The 11,505-nt window shown below is 48.3% G+C and overlaps 1 protein-coding gene across 1 annotated transcript; it reads left to right on the forward strand.

The window, feature by feature from the left end:
• The first annotated feature begins 1,736 nt into the window (after positions 1 to 1,736).
• KCNA5 (potassium voltage-gated channel subfamily A member 5) lies at positions 1,737 to 3,707 on the forward strand. Its single transcript, XM_049772009.1, is given in 2 exon segments — positions 1,737 to 2,377; positions 2,379 to 3,707. Coding segments are annotated over 2 exon segments (1,851 nt in total). The 5' UTR covers positions 1,737 to 1,840; the 3' UTR covers positions 3,693 to 3,707.
• The last annotated feature ends 7,798 nt before the right edge of the window (positions 3,708 to 11,505 follow it).

An 11,505-nucleotide genomic window follows, 5' to 3' on the forward strand; every position in this document is an offset into this window, starting at 1 on the left:
AAAGTGTTTCTCTTGGCCACAGATGGTCAGCAAAAATCCTTCGAGACAGGAGGGCAGATCCACTTGTCCTGATTTATCATTTATCTCACCCTTCCCTTTGCTTCTTGGCATTTGCAAACTGATGCTTTCATACCAGATGTGATTGGAGGAACAAAGCTGACATCTCAAAAAAGAACATCACATATTAATCTAGGAGGATGGTATGTCGGGCGCAAGACCTCACATTCAGCTTAAATACATTTGCCTATTTTCTGTCTGTATGACCATGGGTCCTTTCCTGCACTAATGTATTGGGAATAACAGCAATTAAAAACGTGTAGTAGTCGATCTCTTCAGAGTACTGAGAATGGGGCTAGGCCATCACATGTATTATTGTTATTATTCTACTCTGGTGAATTCTCTAGAGCCCTTGGGATTCCACAGTCTCCAATGATTGCAGGGCCCCTCCTCCACCTCCACTCTGTCTCTCTGTCTCTGTTTGTCTTTCTCTCCCAGAGCACATAGCCCCTCACCCCCATGTCCCTCCCTCGCCCTCTCTTTATCCCTCCTCTCCTCAGCTGTGAAAGGGAGAGTTTGCAAATGGTTTTTGATGAGGGCTGAGGGGCATTGCTCCTGGGGAGTGTTCGGAGGCCAGTGAGCAGCAGCACTACTGTCTGCACTGGGAATTAAGGCTTTTGTTGTAGTAGTGTGAAGACAACGCCCTTACCTTTGGGTGGGTTTGTAGGAAGAAGGGAAGAGAGTCACTTCTCCCCCTTAGACTGGAGTCGCATAGCAGACATCTGGAACATTCCCCACCCATAGGCCCAGCCCCATCTCTCCAGTGAGTCTGCAATTCTCTCCAAAGCAAACCTGTCGCCGGGGCTTGTCACCCACCATCTCTGGCCCAGTTCAAAGCCTCTGATCTGACCCAAGCGATTCCTCATTTTCCCCTTGAGGGCTCTCAGTTCTGGGGTTCCCAGGTGAACAGAAACCCGGGAGCTCTTCTCAACCGGTTGCCCCGGGGAGTTGCAGAGCTGCTCGCAGAACAACCTGTTCCTCCTCCAGCCTCCCCTCTCCCTTCTCCCCTCCCAGCCTTCCTCCTCCCTCTTCTGCACCCTCCTCGCGGCTGCGCCCAGCTTCTGACCCCACCTTCCTCTGGTCCCGGGTCCTAGCTGCTGCTTCCTTGGGGAGACACCCCACCGCAGCGATCCTCCCCACCACCACCCAACCCTTCAGAGGCGGCTTGCAAGGGGCGGGCAGGAGGCGGGGGAGCCGCAGGGTGGAGAGGGGCGGCTGAAGGTAGCATCTGCTGGAAGGAGGCTTTTTGGCTGCTTGGTAACAGGCTGCCAGTACCCGGAGAAAGGCAGGAGAGCGGGGCCGCGGCTTCTTGACGTCAGAGAGAGAGAGAGAAGAGAGAGAGAGAGGAGAGAGAGAGAGAAGAGAGAGAGAGAGAGAAAGAGAGAGAGGAGACAGAGGAGAGACAGAGAGAGAGGAGACAGAGGAGAGACAGAGAGAGAGGAGACAGAGAGTGAGGAGAGAGAGAGAGAGAGAGAGAGAGAGAGAGAGAGAGAGAGAGAGAGAGAGAGAGAGAGAGAGAGAGAGAGAGAGAGAGAGAGAGAGAGAGAGAGAGAGAGAGAGAGAGAGAGAGAGAGAGAGAGAGAGAGAGAGAGAGAGGAGGTTCAAGCTAGCGTCCAGCCCTCTCCCCGCAGTGGGGCTATCTGAGCGCAGCTGCAGAACCCAAGGCGAGTTATCAGTCTGTGCGAGTCGGGGGTACCCACCCCGCAGCTCACCAGCTCCCCAAGCCCAGGAGCAGCTCGTCGTCCACTCGGGAAGGGCGCAGCATGCCCCCTCTCCCCGGACCATGGAGATCTCCCCGGTGCCCCTGGAGAACGGAAGTGCCATGACCATCCGAGGCACAGCTGCAGGTGGGGCGCGAGCTGACACTGCCCAGCCTAGAGCTGGGGCGCTCCAGGGCTCTTTGGGGCGCTGCGAGCGAGCGCAACAGGCCGCCGAGACACCAGGGCGCGGCACTCGGAGGGGCCCGGATCCGGGGGCGCGCCCTTTACCGCCGCTACCCAGAGAGGGACCCTTGCTGCCCAGACGCAAAGACAAGGAGGAGGAGGAGGCGGAGGAAGGAGCAGGGGACCCCGGCTTGGGGACCCCGGCCGCAGCCGAGGAGGACTTGACGATGGGTTTGGGATCTCTCCATCACCAGCGGGTCCACATCAACATCTCGGGGCTGCGCTTCGAGACGCAACTGGGGACCCTGGCGCAGTTCCCCAACACGCTGCTGGGAGACCCCAAAAAACGCCTGCGCTACTTCGACCCGCTGCGCAACGAGTATTTCTTCGACCGCCACCGGCCCAGCTTCGACGGCATCCTCTACTATTACCAATCGGGGGGGCCGGCTGCGGCGCCCCGTGAACGTCTCCCTGGACGTGTTCGCAGACGAGATCCGCTTCTACCAACTGGGGGACGAGGCCATGGAGCGCTTCAGGGAGGACGAGGGCTTCCTCCGGGAGGAGGAGAAACCGTTACCTCGCAACGACTTCCAGCGCCAGGTCTGGCTTATCTTCGAGTACCCCGAAAGCTCGGGGTCCGCCCGGGCCATCGCCATCGTCTCCGTCTTGGTCATCCTCATCTCCATCATCACCTTCTGTTTGGAGACGCTGCCCGAGTTCAGGGACGAACGCGAACTGTACCGTTATTCGGCCACGGTGGCGGCCCAGCAGCCTCCTGGCTCGGCCTGGGGGAGCAATGACAGCAGCATGGACAGCAGCAACGGGGTGATGGCACCTCCTTCTGGCCCCACAGTCGCCCCACTCCTGCCCAGGACCCTGGCGGACCCCTTCTTCATCGTGGAGACCACATGCGTCGTCTGGTTCACCTTCGAGCTGCTCGTGCGCTTTTTCGCCTGCCCCAGCAAGGCTGAATTCTCCCGCAACATCATGAACATCATCGACGTGGTGGCCATCTTCCCTTACTTCATCACCCTGGGCACCGAGCTGGCCGAGCAGCAGCAGCCAGGGAGTGGCCAGAATGGGGGGCAGCAGGCCATGTCGCTGGCCATCCTCAGGGTCATCCGCCTGGTGCGCGTATTCCGCATCTTCAAGCTCTCCAGGCACTCCAAAGGCCTCCAGATCCTGGGCAAGACCCTGCAGGCGTCCATGCGTGAGCTGGGCCTGCTCATCTTCTTCCTCTTCATCGGTGTCATCCTCTTCTCCAGCGCCGTCTACTTCGCCGAGGCTGACAACCCAGAGACACATTTTTCCAGCATCCCTGACGCTTTCTGGTGGGCCGTGGTCACCATGACCACGGTGGGCTACGGGGACATGAGACCTATCACCGTGGGAGGCAAGATCGTGGGCTCACTGTGTGCCATCGCGGGCGTCCTCACCATCGCCCTGCCCGTGCCCGTCATCGTGTCCAATTTCAACTACTTCTACCACCGAGAGACCGAGCAGGAGGAACAAGCAGCTCTCAAAGAAGTGCCAGGAGGCCAGAACCAGGAATCAGGGGTGGAGAGCGGAGGCCAGCGCAAGGCCAGCAAGGGATCCTTTAGCAAAGCTGGAGGGTCCCGAGAGAATGCAGAAGGAGCCCGAAGGGGCAGTCGTCCCTTGGAGAAGTGCAACCTCAAGGCCAAAAGCAATGCAGACTTTGGAAGGTCTCTTTATTCTCTTTGCTTAGACACCAGCCGGGAAACGGATTTGTAAGGGTGTGTGTGGATTCAGGTAGTTTGGGGGCAAGGGGTGGGATGGGATGGGGTTCACAGAGGCCTTCTGAACCTGGGCATCTTCTTAATACCACAGAGTATTCCGCCCCACCTCGTGACTGAGGTCACCAACCTTTTTCTCCCTCTTCCCTTCTCTCTCTCTCTCTCTCTCTCTCTCTCTCTCTCTCTCTCTCTCTCTCTCTCTCTCTCTCTCTCTCTCTCTCTCTCTCTCTCTCTCTCAAGCGCCCCATTTCCCCTCTTCTTTCCATTGCACTAAGGGTCGCCTATTTTTAAAAAGTCCCACATTCCATGACGCAGGAGCTGTTGAGATGGTGAGCGTTGGGAGATGGATGCTTCTGTAGCCAATTTTCTATACCCAGCAGAGGGATAACCCAAACAAAAATGACTTAAAATAGCCCAGATCCCATGACATTTTGTAACCCCTGTCTGTCCCCATCCACGCATCCTAACTTTGCTTTACATATGATTATTTTTATGTATGGGGGAAATATTATTTTTTATGACCAGTGAGTGGAGTTTTTGTTTTTGTACTGGAGTTCAGATGGAGATATTTTGGATATATCAAAGACATAGGTGTATTTATGAAAGAGAGAGCTATTATACTATTTCCCTTGATAATTACATTAGAGCCAGTGACCTATATTATGGCCATTCTGGTTCCTGTGTATACAAGCTTCTCTCTTTTCCGGGATGTGATAAAGATGCTTTGCTAGGGCAGGGAATCTTCTGGAAGAAAGGCAAGCTTGATTTTTTTTTTCTATGCGCCTTATACAGTCATTGTAACTTTCTTTAAGGGACATTTTGATGGTCTTGGAAATTGACTTCTCAACATTCATACCCTTTCTTTTTATCCCAGGAAATAAAAATTTACTTGGCTGAGGCAAATGCTAGTTTTTATTTTTATTTTTTACAATTGATATGTTTGTGAAAATTTTTTTTGGTGGGGGGAGGGCTGTATTTGGACCACATCCACTGTATTGAAAGTTTATTCCTGGTTTCTGTGTGCAGAGAGCATTTGTGGAAGTGCCCCGGGACTATATGGGATGTTAGGGATCTAACTTGTTTGACCATGTATGTGTAAGGCAAAGCCTTACCTACTCTGCTCTATTTCTGGCTCTTGAAAAGTAATTTTTGAAGCTATCCTTTGCTAATTTGGGTGCAAAACTCACTTTGAGGTAAAAAAAAAAAAACCTTAAAAACAAATGAACTATTCAATTACTAGCATCTTTGTTGAATGACCCAACTGCACCTCATGGTCAGGGAGAGTGATTTTGTGCGTCCCACACTCAGTGTAACCCAGAAGTTCTGCACAGTGTTTTGTGATGATGGAATATTAGTTATAATTATTTGTATGGGGATTGAATGGAGCCAAATGGGCAAAGAAAAATCAGTTCCTGCACCTGACCCAGATGCCCCTCTTCACACACACACACACACACACACACACACACACACACACACACACACACACACACACACACACACACCAGGGTCTTGTAGGACTGAGTTTCTGAACTCCTTTATCTGCACATTCAAATTCCTATTAATTATGGTTCTTGACAGCTTTGGAAGAGAAACAAGTTTGATTTTCCTGTTCTTGGGAACATAACCGTGGTATGCACATTTCTAGGGGAGGGAATCATGCCTCAGTTTTGTGATTGACTAGATAACCCTCCCAGGTCAGACCCAGGATCCTGCACCACCTGTATTGTGGATACTGGCAGGGAGAGACCAAGGGGGTTGTTTTTCTGGCACCCATGGAAATCTGCTCTCTATGGATTGTTGTATGGGGACTTTTCCTAGTAATTGCTACCCAAAGAATAAAGACCTTTGCTTCCTCTCATTGAACACTCTGGCAGATCATGCCAAAAAGTAGCACACTGGCTGTGGTTTCTCTCTGGGACTCACTCTCCACTTGGGATTCAGGGTTCTTGTAGTTGTTTTTGTGGCTGCATAATCCTATCTAGCCCCACTGGGGTGTGCTGGAGTTTGACCATGCCTCCCCTCAACAGCCATGAGCTGGTTCTGAAGGTGCATCCAGGCTTCCAAGGGGGTGAGGAGGATGGATTAAGCTGCTGTCTATTTCAGTAAGATGCTAGGAACCAGTGACTCTGAGTACCCCCCTTCTGTGTCACTTCCAATTGGGAGCTGTTAGTGGCCAAACCGAGGAGGAAACAGAAGGGCAGAACCGGCTGGCTGCTACTGCTTTACATCACCAGCTGAAGCCAAGGAAGAAGAACAGAGACACTTTATTTATTTATAATTTATAATCTGTTAAAAGCAGGGCATCTGGCCAAACCTATCCCCACAGTCTCACCTCCAAGCCCTCTTTGGTGCTTAAGGGTATGTTGTGGGTGTTTAGCAGGCACCCAAAGAGCTAACAGGGTCTCCCTTGCCTTGGCGTGAAAAGTGATGATCACTTGGGATCTGAAGGTCATGCCCAAGCAGCCAAGAGGGTCCTCATCTAGGCTAGAGATACCTCTAGGCATCTGTTAGCTGAAGGTTCATATAAACCAGTTCCCTTTTCTAAAGAAGGTGCAAGAGTCAGGGGGGAGAGAGCAGAGGGAGAAGAAGAGCCAGAGTGTAGATTGCATTTGGGGAGGGAGATTCATAGCTGAGTTGATTTAATAAGGCTATTTAAAAAGGGACTTTCAGAATCCTGTACCTTAGTCTCATCCTAGCATCTGCTGGGCACTCTGAGTGGGAGGAGTATTTACTTCATGAAGCTGGGCCAGTGTTTACTTCTCTGGGTGTTTTCATCACTCTGGGCCCGATTCTGGAGAAAGGCACCTCTCCTTCCCAGCAGCCAGAGCTAATTTCATGACTGGCAGAAAAGGCTCTGCAAGGCATGACTTTTCTGTCAGCAGTGCAAGGTAATGGGGTCTTTTCCTGTCCTTTCCCTGTTCTTCTTTATCTCCCTTAGCCTCTTCCTTCTGACATGAGCTCAAATGATCTTGACCAAGCATTTTAGCTCCTGAGTGCATCAGGTTGGTTCTATAATACCCCATACCTGGTTTGTAAGCTACCAGCATTGGCAATCTTAGCACAGAGAATTGGGGTATGTGAGGTTGGGTGGACCTCGCAATTGAACCTCTGTGCCAGACCAGTTTCTCCATCACAAACATCTGCCCCCTTTGTACTACTTGCTTCTGTTATTGCCATCTGCTTTGTTCACTCAAGTTTAAGAAAAGGCAGGCTCAGAAACAAAATAGCATGTTGTGTGCTTGCCAAAGCCTTAGCTCCTGGCCTGGGACTCTTCCTAGAAGAGAAAATGAACCAGAGAAGCAGCCCTTAGGGTATCTGTCCAGGGAATTTGGCTTTGAGTGATTCCAGGGTTGATGACTTGAACACTTGCAGGCATGGGTGTAGAAAAAGTTCTCTGGGTGCTCGTGCTCTGAGCTGTACCTCCTGGTTTAAAAACAGCAGGTTCCTGTACTGTGGGGTATGACCCTGGGGCACAGTCTAGAGTTGTTTTCTGTTCTGGACAGAGGTGAACATGTCTCTACCTCATCATTCCCCAGCTTCCCAAATATGCCAAATGACACTGAAAATAAATGTAAACATTCGGATCTGCTCCCTAACTTCACAGTGTATTGAGGACTCAGTACAAAGCCAAGCCAAGCAGGCATGACAGCATGTGATCTGTGAATGGTAGGAAGTTCTAAAGTCAAGTATTTTTTTTGTTTGTTTCTATATATATATATATATATATATATATATATATATATATATATATATATATGTATGTATGTATGTATGTATGTATGTACCGTATTTTCCGGCATATAAGATGACTTTTTTTTTTGGGCCACACCCGGCGGTGCTCAGGGGTTACTCCTGGCTGTCTGCTCAGAAATAGCTCCTGGCAGGCACGGGGGACCATATGGGACACCGGGATTCAAACCAACCACCTTTGGTTTTGGATCGGCTGCTTGCAAGGCAAACGCCGCTGTGCTATCTCTCCGGGCCCTATTTTTTTTTATTTTGTTTTTCACAGCATTATTTATGGTACATAGTGACAACGAATGAGGGACACTCCCACCCCAGTGCTGTCCTCCCTCCACACCCGTTTCCAGCATGCATCTCATATTTCCCTCCCTTTCTCCCCAGAATACTAGTGCAACTGGTCTCCACTTTATAGCTTGTTGTTGTGGATTGTCTATTCTGTTGTCTTTTGCGATAAAAAGGGTAAGAAAAAAAAAGAAAGTAAAAAAGAAAATAAAAGGAAGAGAGAAAAAAATTGGCCGCAACTACCAAAAAAAGAAAGAGAAAAAGAAGAAAAAAAATGCACCCGGCTAATGAGAAAAGAAAAAAAAATCACCAAATAATAACCACAGGAATGAAAAGGGAAGAGAAAAGTGGAGGAAAGAGGGAAAATAAAGTAAAAAAACTAACGAATCAAAACAAAACAAGAAAAAGAAGGGGTGCTGCAGTGGTAGGGTTTGGCGTTCCCTCCACTTTTTTTTTTTTTTTTTGTATAGGCACAGTAAGCATTGGGGGAGAATGGGAATTCCCGTGGCCTAGGAGATTCAGGGCTTCTCCATCCTTGAAGCATACCATCATGGAATCAACCCCTGGCTCCATAGGTGTTCACTACCTCATCCCAAGGGCTTTGTATGTGGTGCCAGGAAACCTTCCTCTCAGTTGTGGGTGAGACAATGAGGCCACTGTATCCAGCAGTCTTGGCATTTGTACAGGTCCTAGGACAGGGTCTAGGTTAGAGTCTTTACGGTTCTAAAGGTTCTGTTCCACCATTGTTGTGGACAGTCTTCTGTATCAGATGCTCCCTGTTTTCATTCATTCCCCAAGCCGAAGCATGGGATATTATGGATCTAAAGGTTCAGATCAGTGTCTGTTGTCCAAGTTGGGCCTCTGCAATAAGAAATCCTTTTTTTAAATTTAATAAGAGTTCTGGTCTACAGTCTAGGGCAGGGTTTTCCTTATCGGTCCCAAGGATAGTTCTGCCCAGTCGCAGCTGTCAAAGTCAGTTTTCTGTACATGGTGCTCTTATTTTTCACTGTTCAAAAGACAGTACATCTTCTGGTTTCCATCCAGTGTTAGATGAGGTGATAAGACAACTTGGTCTTGGGTCAAGTTGTCATTTCTTTGTTGTCATATCATAACTGGTACAAGTTAGTGCCAGATCTGTGCTATAATTCTCCCAATGGAGTTGGTTCCTGGAATTGTTGCCCAGAGCTGTATCAGTTCTACATCTGGGATCTGGAGTTTGGAGTTGAACTGACACTGTTCAATCTCCTGGAGACTGGGTTGTATCCACATGACACATGTCCAGGATGGGAGGCACCCTAGTGTTATAAAAAGTGTGAGGTCTTATCCCTAGAAGATAAGATCTTATTTCTGTGTCTATGGGTTCCCCTTATTTACTGTGCTCATACAAAAATGTATGGTTTCATATTGGATTGCTGGTGCTATTCTGGGTAAGGATGACTGGTTATACTCACAATTTCTGTGGTCCATTTTTGATCTGCCATTTTATCCCAGGTAAGGCTTTAGTACCAAGCAGCACCAAAAATGGTAAGGATAGCAAAAATATGTATATATTTAAATAGAACAGATAAATAAACCCGTACTTAAAAGGAAAAAAAAAGAAAGAAAAAAAAGAAAAAGGTATTTGAAGACAACAGGTGAAAGTTGAGTTTGAGACATGTTTTGTGGCATTACGGAACTCTATATTGTCCTTGAACTAGGGATTTTGCTGAAGCTGATTCTGGTATCATGCAACAGTCCATAGTTTGATGGGGGCGAGAGGGGCCACCAAGCATGGGTCAGCAGGCGTGTTGGTTGTAGTTCTTTATCGAGGCATGAGATGGGGACCAAGAGGGTGTCTTTCAATGAGGAGCTGAATGGTGGTGTGTTGGGGCAGAAGGTCAGTTTTGGTGTCTACCCAGTTAGGATCTGAGGATAAAGAGGGTTAAATAAGGGGAAGATAATGATTCAGGTTTGGGAGATGAGGGGGTAGGAGAGACACAGGGGTGAGGGGAGAGGCAATACATGATAGAGACTATATACAATATATAGATGGACTGTTTATGATTTAGTCTTGGAGTCAATATGAAAAGTCACATCCACAAAAAGACTAGAGAATAAAGGTCTATTTGAGTGTTTTATCCAAATCTTGGGCATCCTGATTCCATTCCTAGGAACAGTCTCGGATAAGGAACATTTTTGGATAATGCTTAAAAAATATATTTGTTGTGCGGGCTTTGAAAATTAGTATTAGTAACAAACAATACAGGGGGTCCAGTTTGCATAGGGGAGGGGTTTCCCTCCTCAGCCTGCCCCCCAGGGCCCGAGTTGCCAGGGCCAGCCATGAAGACCAGTCTGGCGTAGGGGGATCTCAGTCTCCTGGACCAAGTGTTCAGTCTAGGAGGCCTATGGCCCGCTGTCTGCACAGAGACCCTGACATACCAGAAAAAAGAGAGACAGCTTTCCTGGCATGTGCACTCTCTAAAGTCAAGTATTATGGATCAGGAATGGTGTAAATTAATAATAATTTGAGCAGAACTCCCCAAGGGGGCCATAACACCCCACCCTCATGTCCTCTGTCTCTCTCCCACATAGGTCCATCGGATATTCCAAAGAGGCCATAAGATAGAAAAATCCCATTAGTGAGAAACTAAGACATGAGATTAGGGACCCAGCCAATAAGATGGGGGTATCAAAAGAAGGAAATAAGGTCTGAAAGAAACCATAGTGGCCAAAACTTTTAGAAATACTAAATTAGAAGAAAGGAATAACTAGAAATCCTGAAGATTGACTTATATATTTGAGATGAAGATTGAAGTGATAGGAGTGACTTATTGGGCCAAAGAGAGAGATAGACAAAGATAGAGACAGAGAGATAGTATAAGGGAGATTTAGAAAATTGCTTGTAGTGGCTCACCCTGGTTTAATCTCCACCATCAAATATGAACCCCTGACCTATGCCAAGAGTGAATACTAAGCACACAGCTAAGAAGAAAATTCAAAGCACATCTAACTAACCTAACTCCTAATTCTACTGCGTGAAAGAAGATGAGATATCTGGTCCCACCACAGCACTGGGGGAAGTCTGAAATGATGCTGCTCCCTAAAACCACAGTGGCAGGCTAAGCGAGCACTGATTTACAGCTGCAAGTTGGCCAAGGTTCTGAAGAGGATGCAGCTAGTGCAAGAGGCAATAATAAAGCTATTATTGTAGGCTCTTTTATAACTATGTACAAAAATCACTTAAATGACAAAAATCCAGATTAGAAAGATTGTACAGGAATTAATTAAGATCCTTGCTCTGCTTGCATCCAGCACAGGTTCAATCCCTAGTAGCACCCTCAGAGTATCAATAGGAATGCTCCCTGAAATTCAGAGCCAGGAGTAAGTCTCAAACGCAGGAAGCTATGGCTCAAATATTTCCTCCTTGCCAAAGGAAAAAGGTCAGAATCAGGACTCAGGAGATAGCTCAAGTGGTAAAGTGCATGCCTAGCATGAGTAAAGTCCTGAGTTCAACCCCCAGCACTGCATGGTCCCCCCCCCCATTACTGCAGGCATAGCCATGGTGACCCTTAGCACTGCCAAGCCTTATGTAGTATGCAACATTATTAAATTGGGCCAAAGCATTGACATATGACTCAGTCAGCTGGGCTCAGCATTGCAGGGAGAGGCCTCAGTGGGGCTCTTGGTAGGGCTTCTATGAAAGAATATTAAGGTACTGAAGAGATAGTCTAGTGGGTAAGGGGCTTTACTTGCACACATGATCCGCGGCTTCACATAGTCCTCCAACCACCTCTAGTATTAAT

The sequence above is a fragment of the Suncus etruscus genome, chromosome 4 (genome assembly GCF_024139225.1).
Source record: "Suncus etruscus isolate mSunEtr1 chromosome 4, mSunEtr1.pri.cur, whole genome shotgun sequence".
In the NCBI taxonomy this organism is placed as follows: Eukaryota; Metazoa; Chordata; class Mammalia; order Eulipotyphla; family Soricidae; genus Suncus; species Suncus etruscus.